Source organism: Polyodon spathula, chromosome 21 (assembly GCF_017654505.1).
Source record: "Polyodon spathula isolate WHYD16114869_AA chromosome 21, ASM1765450v1, whole genome shotgun sequence".
Taxonomy (NCBI): Eukaryota; Metazoa; Chordata; class Actinopteri; order Acipenseriformes; family Polyodontidae; genus Polyodon; species Polyodon spathula.
The window spans coordinates 26,558,117-26,577,139 of NC_054554.1; the positions used below are offsets into that span (position 1 = coordinate 26,558,117).

At 40.9% G+C, this 19,023-nt stretch overlaps 2 protein-coding genes across 3 annotated transcripts; both read right to left on the reverse strand.

Moving 5' to 3' along the window:
- Nucleotides 1-6,184: 6,184 nt before the first annotated feature.
- Nucleotides 6,185-12,695, reverse strand: LOC121296254 (alpha-N-acetylgalactosamine-specific lectin-like). The gene is made up of 6 exons (XM_041221593.1): nucleotides 12,691-12,695; nucleotides 11,657-11,708; nucleotides 8,910-9,064; nucleotides 7,629-7,722; nucleotides 6,998-7,127; nucleotides 6,185-6,371 (listed from the first exon to the last, which is right to left on the reverse strand). The coding sequence occupies exons 1-6, from the start codon at nucleotides 12,693-12,695 to the stop codon at nucleotides 6,295-6,297; spliced, it is 513 nt and encodes a 170-aa protein (XP_041077527.1). The 3' UTR covers nucleotides 6,185-6,294.
- On the reverse strand, nucleotides 12,011-17,574 carry pycr1a (pyrroline-5-carboxylate reductase 1a). Of its 2 annotated transcripts, none has more exons than XM_041222280.1 (8): nucleotides 17,460-17,574; nucleotides 16,865-16,971; nucleotides 16,498-16,568; nucleotides 14,826-15,005; nucleotides 14,340-14,561; nucleotides 13,888-13,980; nucleotides 13,558-13,721; nucleotides 12,011-12,919 (listed from the first exon to the last, which is right to left on the reverse strand). In XM_041222280.1, exons 2-8 carry the CDS (start codon nucleotides 16,929-16,931, stop codon nucleotides 12,766-12,768), a joined length of 951 nt encoding a protein of 316 aa, XP_041078214.1. In that variant the 5' UTR covers nucleotides 16,932-16,971; nucleotides 17,460-17,574; the 3' UTR covers nucleotides 12,011-12,765. The 2 variants fall into 2 exon arrangements, with proteins under 2 accessions (XP_041078214.1, XP_041078213.1); XM_041222279.1 differs by having other exon boundaries at nucleotides 16,865-16,988.
- Between the last annotated feature and the right edge of the window lie 1,449 nt (nucleotides 17,575-19,023).

The following is a 19,023-nucleotide window of genomic DNA, read 5'->3' on the forward strand; positions in this document are numbered from 1 at the left end:
GAACCATGAAGTGCTTCAGAAAGTGCGGTCTGTTGCGCAAGGACGGTCGATGATTATTACAGTAAGTGTACACACACACACACACACACAATAACAGGCTAGCAACTAGACTAGACAGAGGCAGGCAAAATAAACAATACGAATGAGCAGGTAAAAGCATGCATGAGAACCCGCTGATCAGAGTACTGTTAAAACGAGGTGTGTTCATTTAGGGGTTCCTTAACGGCACGTACAACTAAAAGAAAGGACAGGGTTAAGTACTGCTCAGTTTCACCGACAATACAACGCGCAAGCCGTTTCAGCGGGCAGCCAGAATTTGAGCGCCTTATTCGGCTCTGGAGTGTGTGTAGACAAGTATCAGGATCATTACATCACTGTGCAGGAATGTCTTAAAGAGACAACGCAGATTATTATTATTATTATTATTATTATTATTATTATTTATTATTATTATTATAACAACAGATAAAAGCGGTTTCATTACAACGTTTAGCAATATATCGCGTTGCGTTATTTCCATCCTGCCGCACAGCGATACAAGCTGATAGCTACACTATATTTAACAAAACACAGCGGCTCAATTCCCTGTAAGAAAGGATGCATTTATCGTGTGCAGGGCCGTACAACCGAAAATTAATTATACTGTAATGTGCATATCAATATTTGACTAGGATTATACATAATACTGTTTAATAATAAATACAAAACCAACGTATTTGCATGGGGTTAAAGTGATGTAAAAATATTGTTAGTGTCAATAATTGAAATAATATTTTTTTTGTTTACACGCAGTTCATATGAAGTAATCATCACTTCTGACGATGAACAAACATTCCACACACGCGCATGCATTAATTTCAAACCAACAAACTGTATGTAACTCATAATAGGTTAATAGGATATGAAAAACAGTGCCCTCACTGCGCTTTTACTCATGAATTGTTTGTAGAATGTTTTTTAAGGTCTGTCCTAGAAACACATTTATAGCACTGGTCCAGACACCCTTATGGAACAAACATATATTTTTAATATGGTAAAAAAAAAAAAAAAAAAGTATGATCCTTATACTTTTTACATATAGAAATTGGCCCCTTTTTATATATTTCAAATATATGAGATATATTTTAAATATATTTTAGTCTGTTTCCATATATTTATTTTTATGGATTACAGACTAATGAAAATATATGATGCGCTACATATATACATATCCCATGTATTTTAAATATATAAAAAGGGGGCCAGTTTCTATATATGAAAAATAAGGATCACACTATTCTACCATATATTTAAAATAAATGTTTTTTCCACTGTGTCTGTCTGGAACTATATTTGTGAAACTGGTATAAAAGAAGACAGCTCTGAGACTGTTCATAGAAATGCTTTGTGAGGCTGGACATTGACATTAATATACACGTGTTTCATATAAAACAGCATTTGATATTCATAAAACAGTAGGAGGCTGTTTTTGTGTGTGTGCTTTTTTTAACAGTAGTCATGAATTGTTTCATGCATGCCAAACAAATTGTTTATATTATGAATACAATTTGTAGAGTAAGTGTACATGGTTTACGGATAAATGATGATCACACAATCTATTGTGTATGTGCATTTTGAGACTCCCTTTCAATTTGAAGTCAACTACCAACAACATTATGTATGGGATATGGTACTTTGTGCGCAAGGTGCACATGGTGTTCGCTGCCCAGTGCTACAGTGCTAGTGCATGGACGAATGGTGCCGCATGGTACACTGTGCACATAGTGCTCACGGTACTCGGTACGCACGGTGGCCCAGCACTACAGTGCTAGTGCATGGACACATGCTGCCACACGATGCTTGGTACACACGGTGCTCAGTACACACGGTTCACACGGTGCTTGGTGCACACGGTGTTCAGTGCCCATGGTGCACACGATACATGGTGCTGTATACTACAGTGCACGTGTTTCATATGCACACGGTGCACGCAGTGCAAGCAGTGTTTGATGCACGCTGTGCTCAGTCGGTGCAGAACACTCAGCTATGATGTCGGGCAAGACTGGGTTCCACGCCTTTATGTCCTGCAGGGCCAAGATCCCTCAGGAGAACAGGCATACCCTCTGTGCACGATGCTTGGGCATCCAGCATGCCACCTTGGCCCTCGAGAGAGAGAGGGAGGTGGCCAGCAGTATATGTGCGGCTTTTCAGAGGGCCATGAGGGCGAGTTCCACATCCTCAGTGGTCGGACCGTCAGCGGCTCTCAGATCCCCGGAGCCCCTCCTCCATAAACTATCCCAGGACCCCCTGCTCGAAATCCCCGATGCACAGGCCTCCCAGTAGTCGCTCCCCATCCCCGCAGACGAGAAGGGAGAAGTGTTCTAAACAGGCCAGGGACATTATGGACCTGAAGGCTCAGATGGCCCAGGTCCTGAAGCTCCTGTCTTGACATGCACCTGCGGCTCAAGCCTCAGTCTCAACTCCAGTACTGCCCCAACTACCGTACCCTCCCTCCCCCAGGGAGATGAGGGATGAGGTGTCCCAGCTGGCACAGGAGCTGGGATGGCACACCTCCTGGGATGCAGCCTCCTTCTCCTCTGGCATAGAAGAAGGAGGAGAGCCCGAACCCCCTGCCGAGGCGGAACATAGCTTCGAGGTGGCCTCAGAAGCCAGCGCTTCGCCGCTGTTGGACTTGACATCAGCACTGATGGGGCACACTGCAACGTTTTTGCAGGTCCCCTGGACACCAGCAGCACAGCCATGTCAGTCCATATTCTGGATAGAGGCTCGCCCTCAAAAATTCTCAGCCTTCCCAGACTTCATGGAAGAGGTGCGCTCCTTCTGGGATCATCCAGCCTTAGCTCCAAGCATGCTAAAGCAGGCCGCACAGCTTGCCTCCTTGGAAGGCAAGGAAAAGCTGGGCCTAGTGGGGTTCCCCCCAGTAGACTCCACCATCGCGGCTTTGGTCAATGCTCCGCCAGTAGGAGGATTAGCTAGAGACACTGCGTGTCCAAACCCACAATGCAGGGTGATGGAGACGCATCTTAAGAGGGTGTATGCAGTGGAGGCACAGGTAACCCGTCTGGCAAACATGACGGGTATACTGACGGCTTATATGGATGGCATCCTGTGCGAGACCCCACTCCGGTCTCCTCCCTTTCAAGGAATCACAAATACTTTCATGACAGACCTTCTCCAGGCCTCAATACTTCAGAAGGAAGCTCTTTGTCTGTCACGGAACACAGACCCTAGGACAGCCCCTTTCAAAGCAACATCTGTCACATTGGATTCTCGACTGCGTATGATGGTGCTGGCTTGCCCCCACCTGGGAGGGTAGCCACACACTCCACTAGAGGGTTGGCTACATCTTGAGCCATCTTCAGAGGGGCCTCGCTGTCCAATATTTCTACTGTGGCTAGCTGGGCTACGCCGCATACTTTCTTCAGGTTCTACCGCCTTCATGTGTTAGATCCTGTCCTGCCTTTGTCAGGCACGAGGGTCCTTGAGGGTGTAAGATCACATCGCTAACCCTTGGGTTATGCGGTTCTGATGCGTCCCTTATATGATGCCGTTCCTTCTCCATCGCGACGGCTCTGGTATACATTATCCCATACATAATGTCGTTGGTGGTCATTTTCGAATTGAAAGGGAACGTTCCCTGAAAGATAAGATGACCACCAACTGCAAGGTCGCATCGGTCGTCCTCACTGGTTCGATGGAAAAAGAGAAATGGCTTCCTCAGGATGACGGTTTTAATCCCTCGGTGGGCGGGACCGAGTGCATCACCACAGGAAGGGGCCTATTGGCAGCTCTGATATAAAGAGCTCAGCGATACCTACCCAATGGGCATGCACATCCCATACATAATGTCATTGGTGGTCGTCTTCTCTTTCAGGAACCAGGGTTAGGGTAAGTAACCTTTCAGTACATAACGTATTGTGATATGGGTGTTGTAATTCATGTAAGAGGTATAGATATTAAGAGTTGGAATGGTTTAGTGTCCAATCAAACAATTAAAATGGAGTGGCTCGGTTGCTCTACATATGAAAACTTGCCAGAAAGTAAACTTCCGTCTCTGACACAGTTTCTGAGAAGCCAGTGACAGTTCTTTTTGTAATCTTAGAATTCTCTGGAAATAAACAAACAACCAAAATACTTTTCTTTTCAAACTGAACTACAAACTTCTATCAGAGAATGGGATTATATTGAACAAAAACTAAACAATTATTGACTTTTGTTATATTAAAACTGGTCGCCTAAAATATCAGTGCTATTTATTCAAATGAGTTTTTTTAATTGGCATTTCTTTAAAGGTACGCTAAGGATAGCAGATATTAAATGAACAGATTATACTCTGAGTTAGGGGAATTGTTGTTTTAGCTTTTTATAGTTGAACATGCAAATGCAGAACCGTGTTTAAGTTTTTAGTGATAAAAATATACATCTGGAGCCGAGAGACTAGATTTGAACAGACACATTCAAACTGACCTTATCTTGCAATGCAGTTTCCTGCAGTTTGATGCATGCACCACAGTGGGGACTTGAAAATAGTGTGGCAACAATTATATTTAAAGGCTGCCCTAGACTACACTAATAGGAAAAAAAAAAACCTTTAAAAAGTAGGATAATTCTTTATATTTAATTTTATTGGATGTTATATATCTATATCTATATATATCTATATCTATATCTATATCTATATATATATATATATATATATATATAGATATATATAGATATAATCGGTTGGGCTTCTGCAGCAGACTGGGTCACATGACTGTATGTGAGTCATTGTATGTATATCAAGCTGTTTTGTTAATTGTTAAAACGGCTTAATACTGTACTAAATGTGAGGCCGGATTATGCCATCCAAATTGTCAAGAAAAAAGCATTGCAACCCGACACAATGACATTTTAAACCACTCAAGTGAATGGTAGCCGTACTGGTACTGGTAATACAATTTTTCTCCACCAGATGTCAGCATAACCTCAACAGGGCTGTGTTGGGTTTACGTCATTACAATTAACCCTAAAACAATTTAGCTGTATAAAACTGAGCCGCATACTGCACAAAACTTTACCAATTCACAATTTTGCTTCCAGATTTTTTAAACATATTAAATACAAACCATATTGCGCTATGTTAAACATTCAAGGAATAGAATGATTGATATCCTGCCTGAAATGTTCGCACGCATTTGGTATCAATTGACTACCAGAGGGAATTCTTTAAAGCCATAAAGCAAGTCTTAACGTGCTTGATGAAAAATCACAGGAGATGTTGGATACAAACTACAAAGTAATCTATAAACGTGCCCAAAATAAACTTATTGGAAATGTCCTTCGTTTTCCATATCATTTTAGATAATTTACCTGTATTTATGTTTCAATAAATGAAAAAAACTTGCAAGCTATTTTTATTTATTTATTTAAAAAAAAAAAAAAAAAAACACCCAGTTTGGGAGTTTTAAGGTGGTTTTGAGAGATGATACTAATTAGGAAAGTAATATGAATTTAAAAACAAAGGAAAATGTTATATAACAGCTAAGTAAACAATGTATTTTATTTATTTGCATATGTTTAACATTTCAGTTTACAGTATATAAGAGCTAGTTATTTTTGTTGTATCAATATATTATCATAAAACCGTATATATATATAATATATATATATATATATATATATATATATATATATATATATATATATATATATATATATATATATATATTTACTATTCATATAACACAGGTTTTACCGCTACAACCCATATATATATCAGGTAGCAGCCCTGGGAGATGCATCTACAGTCTGATTATGTAACAGATACAACATCATTTTAAAACAGAAACAGAAAATAACAGCTTTTTTATTTTTAAAAACCCTGTTGATTTGTTCTATTTTTTAACAGAAACAGGAATAGAAAATACAACAATATCAATAAAAAAAGCATTACTGATCACATCTCGTCTATAATTCCCAATACCCTATCATTGATTGTAGGGATAAGTAAACAAACACTTTGGCTATGTGCAACTGTAATTTCTATCCCCTTTGACAGCATTTGTGTAGAAATGTTCCATTTATCAGATTAGCTTTACAAATGACATTTTTGTCAGAAGTTACTATTGTAAACCGTGATCAAAACAGAAGCATGATAGAGAACACCTTTAATAGAAGTTAGGAATAGGAAATTAAATATTATAGACACATCCATTCCTACGTTATAACTAAACAGAGGAAAGAAACTGTCAGTGCCTTTTGTGATGTCGCAGGAAGTTGGTGCTGTTACCCAATCAGATGAAGCCTGGGCATTTAGATGGCAAGTGAGGCTACTTTGCAAACAAAGGGGAAGGAGCGTCCACAAGTAATGTCATTCCAGGATCTCAAAGCTGAAATAACACAAGTAGTAAGATGTAAGATATAGAATGCACTCAAATGGAATTCTCACACTTTAAACCATGTCACTGGAACTTTTGTAACTATTCTTGGGAGTTTATTTATGTGTATTTATGCACTCTTTTAATTACGTAGCCACTGAAGTCATAATTGGACCCTGTACCTAGAGCAGAAATGGGCAACTCTGACTTTACCTGACAAGGACTTTCTTCCAATCCAGGTGACTGTGGCTCACAGGTGACATCTAGTGGTCATTTTGAATTATTGCGTGCCAGCTTGGGAGCGCCAATTGGAAACTAGATTCCGGTGGCATGTATTTGTTTTATTTGAAAAAGCTTCTAAGACAATATGCAGTCTTAAAGGTGTTACTGTCTTTCATGGGCAGTTAAAATTAAAGCTCAAAGCATTTCCCTTCTAATTAACCCTGTGTCTTAAAAGGAGAAAATCCCATGTCCAAGACTAAGAAGCAAACCACTTGAGCGTGCCTAAGATACCAGCATCTTGACTACATCGCTTCGTTCTTTGCTTGCGGTTTTGTAACATAAAGGTGTTTTTCTCCTTTAAATAGGTAGCAAATAAAAAATGTGCTGAAAACAGCCTAAGAGCGCGGTGGTCTCACCCGTGGTAGCCGAGGACCCCATCTCCACACAGTCCTCGCTGTGCCCCGGGATCGCCTCGTCGTCAGGCTGGCTCTCATCCCAGTAGTTGAAACTGTAAAAGGAACCGTCTGACCACTCGAAGTTGCTCTCCTGAATGGAAAGATGTATATTACAGGGAAAAGTTCACAAAACCAATTTAGATTTATTCAAATCGAGCTTGCAGCTCACGAAACCCCCCCCCCCCAAGGGGGGGGTATCCCCCCCCACTGTTTTCTCTCTAAAAATAATTGTTCACAAGACCCCTAACAGGATGTTTAAAAACACATCCCTTAATGTTTCTTACACAATTCAATGATATTACCCTCACTATCTCCAGTCCTAACCTTCTGGAGTTGATCTGATCAATCTAGAACAGTAGGATAAGTCACAGCTGGACTTTACCTCACTTTATTAAGGGAATCCCTCTCTATGGCATCAATAATACTGCTTTTTCAAGGATTACCCCTACACTTAATCCTGGATAATGCAAATGGAAAATCTCAAATACAAATCTCAAAGGTTCAAGGGCAGGGTATACATTGATCAGATCTGCCACTTGGCAAACTTTGTAGCTTAGTAAATATGCCCCAGATCAACTCCCTCCCTTCTCGCCTTTCTCCAGTCATGCAGTCCAATCCAGATGTTTGTTGGAAAGTCGAGGACAATGCTGTTCACCAGATCAAACACAAAAGTGTTTTCTTCCCAGCTGTGGAGCAGGAATGCAGAAAGGATGAAGACATACTGTATGATGAGACATAAATGAGTTCTGAATCTCACAGCTTGAGCGCACCGCGAGCTAATGCGCCCTTGCTTTTTTTAATAAAACAGACATCAGGCTTTCAGAGGTGGCTGCACTGCCTTGCAATGATTAAGATGCAGACAGACAAGATGCACTGCAACTGCCTGAAGGGAAGACAGTCCTCCATAAAATAAAATCTGTTTAATCTTGCAATTTAATACAAGATACTTCATTTTGAGATTTGGATTTCTGCTATATTCTGATGCAAAGAGTCATTTTCATCTTTCTGTTAAAAAAGTGTTAGCCAAGGCTTAAAAAAAAATACATTTCTTACCTCCCTTAAACAAGCACATTCCAATACCTTGTTTTGCTCTGTTTAATTTTGATCTCTTTTATCCTGTTCTGTTGCAACACTGTACATTTGAGATATTCACTCCATGTTACAGGGTAAAAGACCCTGTAAGTGGCATCATTTTGAGAGAAGAACCTATCTGTACCTGGTAGGGTCCTATTCCCTGTAACACATGGAGGATGTGGGCTTATAGTGCTGTGGATAGTAGGATGACTGAGCTTCACCCCAATCAGATAGAAACTAAAGTCTGGAAAACAAGAGGGACTAGCAATATTGAAATGTGTCTATTCAATAAGAGGCAAATCCAATCCTTGGTTGATACAGCTTCAATGGAAAATATGATTGGAATGTATAAAGTACAAGAGAATATACTTTATGCTTTTATTTAATATGCTTTCAATAGACTGGTCTGCTGCTTTGCGTGGAGGTATATTTTCTAGTCTTGTATATAGATTTACAGTATTGAAAATGCATGCAAATATGCATGAAAATGTTTCAGAAAATAATAGAAACAGCCCTTGTAAAAGTTTCCTCACAGTATTTTTGCACAATGCCTTTGCAGTTTTATCACGCTTTCCCCGGGGTTATACTATGCGTTTACCAGAGTTTACCATGGATTGTCATGTTTATTAATATACTTTTATCATACCTCTTTGGGCTTTACAATGCTTACTTATGCCTTACACTCTGTTATACTTTCACTCTGAGAAACTTTTATAAGGGATATACAATCATATCACTAGGTACAAATTTGAAGTTATGGATATTAAAGCACATGGAAGTGGATGTCTTATTACTTTACCTGTGAATGGACACGAGCTTGGCAGCGTTTACCCCGTTGGAGAATTGAGCACAGTGCAGCTCAGCCTCTACCCAGGTTTTGTTAACAGGGAAGTATCGGTAGCAGCGTCCACGGAACTCTGACCAGAAGAGGGGGCAGTTCACCAGGGGCTCCGTCTGCACAGGCTGAGTGGACAAGACTGGACACAGCATGGAATAACGGGCCAGTGATATCACAGGGCTTTCAGGAATGCAACAGCTAGAAAATGTTGTTTCCTATTTGTTTTCCATGCAGATTCCTTTCATTATATCTGATCACTTGTCAATTACTGACATCAATCAGGCAGTCAATCAATCCATCAGCTAGTCATTATTTATTTATAGGAAAGAAAACAGCCTGCTGAGGTGTGGCTGTGCTCTCAGCAGCAGCAATAATCTAGAGCAAACACCACTGCAGATACTGTAAACAGACTTCAGCTTAAAAGAGGCTTTAATCCAGTTCCAAAGGTAAATGAATTCTGGTACCCTGGACATGAATATAATATCAGTATATATTCCTGCATACACCCCAGCAGAACCCTTTACAGATCTCAACAACAGCAGCAAAGGCAACACAATGGATTCTGAACAGTGATAAGTACTGCTATGGAAACACGATTCAACTTCGGGGTGTATTGGTTTATAACACACTACAATTCTACCTACCTATAGTGCAGCTGCCTACCACTGTAGTACTGTATTGCACTAAAGACTCTCCCCTGTGGTACTTCACTGATTCCTCCCATCCTTGGTCTCGAACCTAACTTCACTCAGTCTCTCACAATAAACTAAATGGCTGAAAAAAACAACAGTTCAAATGACTCTTCTCCTTACCTCTCTTCACGTTCATCTGCGTCTCTGACACTCCTGCTGCCCACAGCTGAAACAGAAGCATTGCCCCGCAGAGATCAAAAGCAAGACATCTTCCCATCGTGGCTGTCGCTCCCGAGGTCATGCACACAATGAAGGCAACACAAACCCCAGGGAATGTAAACCCCAATCCCCCCGCTGTGTTTTAACTGCCCTACCACCTGAACGGCCCGGCTGCCCAGGGGAGGTGAGAGGTGACACCCAGCAGCAATGTTTGTGATGAGCAGTGCCTGGGCGAATCCTGGGGTTTATCTAACATGGTCACTGTTTGTGTAAGCAGACGTGATGCTCACACCTCTGTCATTCCCTTGTGATCGACAAGCTTCTGATCTTCCAGCGCTCAAGTTTAAAGTGTTTACTGAAGCTGCTGAATGGATCAGGATCAGATTCACTGCGAGGGGGACACAGCCGCTTCTAAAAAATTACATATATTGATTTCTAGTTTGCTTTATCAATAGGATCAGAATTATCAAGGTGTATTCAAACCCAGTTGCAAACAGTTTAGTCTGTACTTTTGACTCATTAAAGTAACAGTTGTTTGTAACTAGATTTGTAACCCATATCTTTAGCCCATATTCACCAAACTTTAAGGACTGTTCAGGGCTGTTATTTTCAACCCATTTTTGTATTAATTAAATTGGGTTTGCAGTCCATGGAATCTTTTAAACTGTATTCTTTCATAGCACTGTTTAACCTAAAATTAACAGGATGTTAATAAATTCCTTAAAACAGTTTTGTGAAGAGACCCATTAACAGCTGTATTGTCCTATCACCCAACTTGCATGCAAAAAATAGCAAAGATTTGGCCATTTCCCTAATGTTTAACCAAGCTATTTCTTATGTTTGAACAGCAGAGCCTTGTTTAATAACCCCCCCCAAAAAATATTCCAATCTCAGATAAAACCCCAGTGTTTTATGCACACCTGTCCTTTTTTAAAAACCGTGGGAAACCTGTACAGAGACATGTGACATTAAACCTTGTGCTGCTACCAAGCAAGCCTAAGAGCAGCAGCACTAGGCCTCTTGTAATTTCTTTCCCAGCTTGCAGGCTCAGACTGTTGCCACATGCCCACATTATATGGGAGTCCTGCTATTTGTGACACCCTTTTACACCCATCCCAATTTTAACACATCTACAACTATACAAATGTTTGGACAGTACATGGGGACAAAAGTCTTAAATCAGCAAAGAAAGCTATCAATTAGCCAGCCTCAGCTAACAGTGGCTTAAGTGGAAAAACCTTTATGAGTTTATTATGTACACCAAATAAAGTTTAAAACCAAAAATATACACAAAACACTTTTTTATAGGAATCTGGTAGAAAACAAAGAGTTTGGAATGATAGAATTGTACCTGTGTGTTTAGCCAGTCAGGAAGAGATCCACGGTGCGCATGGTCCGCCTGCCATCCTCCTTCCCTGAATCCGTGTCACGGAGGAGTGGGAACAGATTAACATCAACAGCATCACCATGGAAGCAAAAGCAGCTGCTTACTGAGTTTTCTTTTTTCAGTCTGCGTGTGCTGCCATGTCGGATTATATAGCATGTAGCAAATTAGTGACAGCTGTACAGAATGGGTTCTGCCAATACTGCAACATTGTACAATGTCTAACAATAAACAGGACGAGACGATCAAGCTGAGACGGGAGTGCAAAGGACTGTAAAAAGTAAGTAAAGATATATGGGAACTAATCTGTGATTAATCTGGACTATACAGGAAGTAATCTGTGCCCACTTTCTGTATATTGCATTTCAATAAAAATATGACCAAACCTGTCATTCTTTTACATGAATATAAAATGTATTCTGTAGCAGTTCAATGTAGTCCAGTGTTTCTCAACCCTGTTCCTGACAGCACACCGTGTCAGCTAGCTTTCGGTCCAACGCGGTGCTCAATTTCTTAATTGAACCACTTTATTAGTTCAATGAAGGGTTCAATTAAGCAATTGAGCTTTGCGTTGGAACGAAAACTAGCTGACACGGTGTGCCGTCAGGAACAGGGTTGAGAAACACTGGACTACATTGAACTGCTACAGAATACATTTTATATTCATGATTATAAATCATGTTATATATGATAAGGACTTGTCAAAATGACCCTATCCTGTGTACAGATGTAAATACAGAAAGCACAGGGTAACATCATTTTATTTAGAGAGGTGAGTGCAATGTGTAATTTGACTTAGCAAATAAGCAGTCACATAAACCAACAGGTAGCTCTTACTTTTATTTACTTGTGAAAAAGGCCAGCCCCTGTAACAATCTCTCAAAAAACATCCATGAACACAATGTATTTATTTATTTTTAACTGCTACAATATGATTTTGTAGATCATGTTATTTTACAGATAATTTTTACAGAAAAGTCAAATGCAAAGAAGACTGCAAACTAAAACATTAAAAAAATAAAAAATAAAAATAGTACAGCATATATACACAATGTAGTTCTACAGATTCCACTATTTCGGGCGAAGGTTGCAAGCAGTGGAGAGAATGGATTTAATGCTGTATTAGCATGGCACTATATAGTATAAATATATTGTAAACATTTCTTACAACAATTATATAGTTTTTAGCTTCAATTTTGCAGCTTATTTTTCTGTTATGTTTGTTAATTTATGCACATGAGCTGCACAGACATAAACATCATAACTGAAATTCTGTACATTGAAAATGTTGAGACTAACAGAAGCAGAGCCAATACGCTTTGATTACCCCTAGCAGAAACCAAATTTTATTTTAAAACTGCATGCAAATATTTAACTACCCTATACACTAGAGCTCAAAGCCTCAACTACTGGTGACTGACTGGAGTCACAAGTCTGTGGAAAGAAACAACGCTGGCTTCCAAAATTCTACCTCGCCCCACCGGGCACTGCAAACCAAGTGCCTCACATCATACCCTTCATCCGGAGGGGGGGACAGGACGGGACGTGCAGCTCTGCTGTGTGGCAAGCGTTTGCTGGATATTTAGTTCTTGTTCTTGGTCCCCTTGCTATTATTGAGCAGGCTGATTCTCCCCTTGACCCCCGTCGAGGTAGACTCCTGGAGGACCTTGTCCAGAGTTGTCTTCTTGATAGCAGCTGGTGAGATCTTCTCCTGGTCGGCCAGGCACTGCAGCTCCCTACAGAAGAAATGGCAATTGTGGGGAGGAACTAATCAATATTAACTGCAGTACATACTGACCCCTGACTCCGATATGCAAACCCTAAGGGGCACAAATCTATTCTAGAATGTCTTTGTAAGTTTGTCCTAATTCCAGCTGTCAATTGAAATCAGTGCTGAGATTTAAAAACTTCTCTTCCAGCTATCGATCAAGGCAGAATAATCTCTTGTATGTGTCAATTAGGGTTCCACTGGGTTCACAGCATGAATTATGATTAATGTATAGCCCTGTGAAGATGCAGAAAGTCCTGAAATATACACACACTTACGCTGACATTTGGATGGAGAGCAGAAATGAACAGATAAGTTAGAAGATATATAAGATAAGATATATATCAGCGACCCGGAGATGAGAAAAATAATCTTCCAAACGGCTTTTCAAACACTCTGTGTGGAAGTTAATTGCTATTGATTGATACAGTGGAACGTCGCATATGTGACCGTCACCCTGATCAATTGATGACTAGCGGTTTATGTACGCTACTATGTAGAGGAGAGTACTGTCTGGCATTGGATTCCAGTACTCGAGCACTATCACCACTAATCTGGAGGAGGTGTAATAAATGTTCCCACTGCTGCAAATCCATTCTCCTGTACCTGGTCCTGATGCAGGATGCCTCCACTGCGTTGATGAGAAGACTGCGGAAGCCTCCGCTCTCCATGACGTGCAGCGCATGGATGGTGGCGCCCCCTGGGGAGCACACGTTGTCCTTCAGCTGGCCCGGGTGCTGCTCCGAGTCCAGCACCATCTTAGCAGCTCCCTGTGCAGAAGAGAACAGGTTAGGGAACAATCTCACATTCACAGGCTTCTCTCTTGCGCTTTTAATACACCAAGCCATCAGCAAGAGCATGGTCCCAACACGGGCAGCTAAATTTAAATGAGATCACAGAAGACAAGAGGCTGCCGTCAGCCTGGCTGTTACCGACCAGTAGGGCCTGAGCTCCCAGTCTGAGCGCCAGCCTCCTCGGCAGCCCCATCTTCACTCCACCGTCCGCCAGCGCGTCCAGGGCTGTGAATGCCTGGGAAAACAACAGGATTACTGTTAGCAATCTCTATTATTATACCACAAGATGATTCTACTGGGCCACTTGCGGTATCACAGGGATAACCAAGAGAGTGTCAGGCAAGCAAACTTGAAATGAACGTGACCCGTGGTAACTGGTGCACATGTTGTTTTACCCCACTCAGACCCCTTTATTACTAAATATCACAGTATCCCTGAAAAAATTATCCTCTATGTACCAGAGATGGAAAGACACATTGGCCAGCAGCTGGTTTTTACTATGAGAAGACACATCTTAGCTTGTTGCCTATACACTGTAGCTCATTATAAAACCTGGAATGGGTGAAACCTGTCTCCATCCCTGTATGCACTCACGTAGGCAGGCCCGCTGCCGCTCAGCCCGGTCACAGCATCGATCAGGTCCTCCTCCACCTCGATGCAGAACCCCACGCTGGCCATCAGCTGCTCCAGGAGCTTGCCGTCCTCCACCTCGGCGTGAGAGCCCGTGGCGTACACCGTGGCTCCCTCCCGCACCACCACCGGCGTGTTCGTCATGCAGCGCATCACCTTCGGGGCCGGGTGGCACAGAGACAGCTTCTGAGGGGGCAGAACAGGGCAGGCTGGGTCAGTGCGATTCTCCAGACCTTTCGTTACAGGGTTTACTGCGATTGTGGAGTGCACTTGGGTCAGGATTTGCTCTAACAAAGTCCTTCGTATTCATTGCACAGTGTCAAAGTACAGTCAATCATGACAGGTGGTAATAGTCAGAAGACAGTCTGCACTGATGGAGGGGAAGACAGGACAAGCATCACAAGAATTCCAGGCAGCAGAGCTGAGTTGTTCTGCACAATCCGGACTCACTTTCTCAATGGAGTTAATTGTGACTCCAGCAGCACAGGACACTACCAGGTGCCGATTCTCGATGTCAGGCCCGATCTCATCCAGAACGAAGGGGATGATGTGAGGTTTGACAGCCAGGAACAAGACATCGCTGTTCTTCACTGTCTCCTTGTTGCTAGTTGTGAAATTCACACCCAGTTTCTAGAAAAACAAAGATATCAGAACCAGAATGACAGTATATAACTCTCTGAACACTGACAGAACCCTAAAGGCGGCATTAGCGTAGGCCTTTCTCTGCTTGAATTTGAATCGCAAATGGCACTCACTCAAACAGTACATATAGCAACCATAATACAGACACAGCATCTCACATGAGGATTGAAAAAAAAAAAAAAAAAAAAAAAGCCTTTGACCAGACAAAGTAACGCTTGATAAAGTCTTCAAATATATTTGTTTATTTAACATTTTTATATAGTGCCACTCCCCAATTGGCATTGGAGCGCTGTACAAGGCAAAAGACATTGAAATAATTTAACATATAGTACCATGTGATAAAAACATGGTACATCATAAACAGTATAAAACACACAATACAGTACAACGTAAATACATTGGTCAAAATGATACACCTTCAAATCATGTATTAGAATATTAAAACTCTCTAAAGTTACCCAAACATACTTTGATAAAGCAAAGTTTTTAATAGCTTCTAAACTTAAGGCTAGAAGAGGTTCTAATTTCCACTGGCAACAAATTCCATCAATAAGCTGCTCTAGTCTGCAAGGTGCAGCCTCACAAATTAACTCGAGAAAAAAAGGGAGGAAGAATATGGAGGGAACCATTCAAACGTAAATTCCTGGTATTGATTCTATCAGGAAGATCAGCTTGAAGGTAGGCAGGTCCAGCTCCATTTAACACTTTATAAACAGTGCAAAGGATTTTAAAATGTATTCTCTCAGGGACTGGGAGCCAATGTCGCTCCCACAGAACTGCAGTGATGTGGTAGCACAGCTGAGTCCCAGACACTAAGCAAGATGCCATGTTTTGAATCCTCTGAAGTCTAAGCTGGACCATAGGAAAGCCTGAGTAAAGGGAGTTGCAGTACTTCAGCTTAGCGATTAAAAGTGTTTGTACAACTATCCGAAAAAGGGAACCTGGCAAAAATGGTTTAATAACTTTTAAATTACGCAAGAGAAAAGTAGAGGAACTGGCCACCTGATTAATTTGGGAGAAATGAAAGGTGACTCCCAGGTTCCTAGCTTTAGTAACTACAATAGGTGTGGTTCCATTAATGTTCAGAGGGGTAAAGCTATTCTCAGGTTTCTTGAGAGTCATTGTCAATCCCAATAATAAAACCTCTGTTTTTGAAAGGTGTAGTTTCAACCAGTTTAAATTCAAGCCAGGTATCCACCTTGGGCCGCCCTCAACTCCTCAACATTGCCAGAGGCACACGCATACAGCTGTGTGTCATCAGCCTTCTGGTTCAAACTGAATCAAATTGTAAAAGAATATTCTGAACAATAATTAATATATTGCACAAGTCTGTTCATGCTGTACTTTCATTTTTTGCAACTGCAAATGATCAACACTCTTGTGAACTTGGGGAATTTGTTCTTGTTTTGTTTTTACTAAATACTAAACTATATACTGTACAGGTAAGCAGCAGACCTATAGAATAACACTAAATCCTTACCCTTAGCCCGGTCACAGTAGGGAGTCCAGTATCTGGGGAACTGGCTGTGATCTTATGAGTTGTTATTACACCTGAACAAAAAAGATATAAATAATATGAAAACAGCAAACTCAGTATTAATATTAGTATTACACACCCACTGGTCATTTGCCTGGGACCCGCCAAAGGTTTGTAAGTGCAAACTGGACTGGATCCTTTCATTCCTGAGTTATTAAACAATATTATAGAACACTGTAATCCAACACATTTCATCACACCATGGAACATGGGGTTGGGAGTCTATGTGTGGCACACCTGCTGGGATGGAGACACTGCGTTCTCTAGAGCTCGGTGGTCCCTATGGATTTAATAAATGTTCACTTCTTACCTGCAGCTGTAAACCCTCTCGCCAGGGCATACGCCAGTTGCCCCGCTCCAATGAACCCGACGCTCATTTTTATATTTTATAGATATTCTTCTAATGGTGTGTTGTGACTAAACAAAAGATGTAGCTGCATTAGGAATAAACAGAGAGAGAAAAAAAAAACTCTTGATCGTACCAAAGTCTAGACTTAGAAAGCAGCGTTTGAAACTTATGTCAATACGTAAATACGATTGTTTTGTTTTGTTTTGTTTTGTTTTTGTTTTGTACAGAAGTGCAGCAGCACTTCTGTACAACTTACACGAGACAACACATCACTTTTTTTTATAAACAATGCAATTCAATTAACATACAAAAGTTAAAAATAAAAAACCTAGCATAGACAATGAATTAAAAACGTCCAGTCTAATAAATGCACACAGCATTGGCATTCTGTGAAATAACGAGATATTTACACACAAACCTGAACAGAAAAAAAACCCTAGCTATGCCAGTTGTGCCACTTGTTACACTATATGCAAGAATGCAATTTAAAAATGCAACATTTATTGTGCAAGATACTTAAAATCAAAACGTTCAGACAACGTACAACCTCGCTCACCTGTTGGGTGACAATCAGACACTTTCCACCTTTGTGAATCTGCAACTCAGCTGCCACCGCGCTGCTGTCAACGTGGCTTCCTCCTAACTCGCCTGCATGTTCCCAAAAAAATGAAGTGCGTCACGTGTTGCAGTGAACCAATGAGTGGATGCTTTTTGAGTAAGACGCGCCAATCGCAGCGGGTCTTGTATTCGTGTCCCGCTTGGGGTCGGTTTGTAAGAGTCACAGCGCGTTGCATCATGCAAGTGCTGTTTATTTGTTAGTGAGATGTAAATACACATCAGGATGCCTTTTTAGCTACAGTAACGTGCTGATATAATCGAGAACGTTAGACATCGGTCACGCTTTATTTTGAGTGCCATAAACAAGTTTCATTAATATGCAAACAGTCATGTGCTGAAGTTTTGCTGCATGTTTAATAAACAGTCAGTATACCATTGTGCATCAATCATGTATGGGTCAGTTTCCTGCTCCAACAACATACATAGGAAGTAATAGCTGAAATTGCAGTCTAATGATAGATACTCACACGTGTATTGACTACATATTAATATGTAATTAAAGTGGTCAAGAAGGAGGGCAGGTGTCAGACACTTGACCAGTGAAAGGTGGAGAGTGGCTTTAACTCTCTCTGCTGGTCCCTTTGCTCAGTGCTGCTGTGCAGAGGTCAGGCTTCTCAACAGCTGAGCTGCATCTTAATGCTTGGGAGCTGATCACATTCCAATCAAAGCTGCCTTTGCCAAGTAACCCACCCTGCTGATCCAGGAGCCCAGGGGCCGTGGGGATCTGGAGGGTGTTAATAACACTGGTTTGGGGGTACCAGGTTTGTCTTTAAAGAACTTTCTCACAAGTGGGATTATTAAGGAATGTTTGTGATCCCTAATTCCTTGCATACCTTAGATTTTTCTAGATTTTTTTTTTTTTTTTTTTTTTTTTTAAATTCAATTAGCTTTTTTTCAAGATGAGGAGGAATATCGAGGAGGACGTTCAAACAACAAATGTAACAGTAATCCTTTTAAATTTCCAGGAATCAAAAATAAAATATCGATCCACATTTGTTCAGTTTATTGCACGAATAGATGCCTTAGCAGTTTAAAACTAGAGAAGTCAAACTGTGTCCAGAAAATTACTTGTATCTACTTTTAGCTACATTGTAAGGTAAGAGATTTAGTGAGTGTGTATCCAATTAAGATAATGGTTAGCTTACATGCATTAATATGCATGCATTCATTATTCTTTTTAAAAAGAATTTTAGGACCACTAAAGATGGAAATAATGTAGAAACAATACATGCAATTAATATTGAATTAATGGGTCTAAATGTATTGTACTTGCTGACAGTACCAGATTCTCTGACTGATGTATTGTCTCTCAGATCGGCACCTGAAAACAGTGTCCTTGACTTGGGAAGGCCTGGTCCAATGATGACATGCTCTGCATTCTAAGAATTCAGTCTTCATGTTACAGTGGCATTCCACATTACTGTCAGAATGCTATTATATCCAAACCAGGAGACACTTTCTTTAGTTCCACCAAGTATGGTATTTTAAATACCATGATGGAT

What these genes read in the sequence shown, in the direction of transcription:
- pycr1a (XM_041222280.1), bottom strand. Translation starts at nt 16,931, where the DNA reads ATGAGCGTCGGGTTCATTGGAGCGGGGCAACTGGCGTATGCCCTGGCG. An exon ending in GCGGCAGCGGGCCTGCCTAC is followed by an intron (nt 13,981 to 14,339) that starts GTGAGTGCATAC and finishes TTGTTTTCCCAG; the next exon opens with GCATTCACAGCCCTGGACGC. An exon ending in GCATCCTGCATCAGGACCAG is followed by an intron (nt 12,920 to 13,557) that starts GTACAGGAGAAT and finishes TTTCTTCTGTAG; the next exon opens with GGAGCTGCAGTGCCTGGCCG.
- LOC121296254 (XM_041221593.1), bottom strand. An exon ending in AAGCTCGTGTCCATTCACAG is followed by an intron (nt 7,723 to 8,909) that starts GTAAAGTAATAA and finishes CCTGCTCCACAG; the next exon opens with CTGGGAAGAAAACACTTTTG. An exon ending in GGGGTCCTCGGCTACCACGG is followed by an intron (nt 6,372 to 6,997) that starts GTGAGACCACCG and finishes GTGTTATTTCAG; the next exon opens with CTTTGAGATCCTGGAATGAC.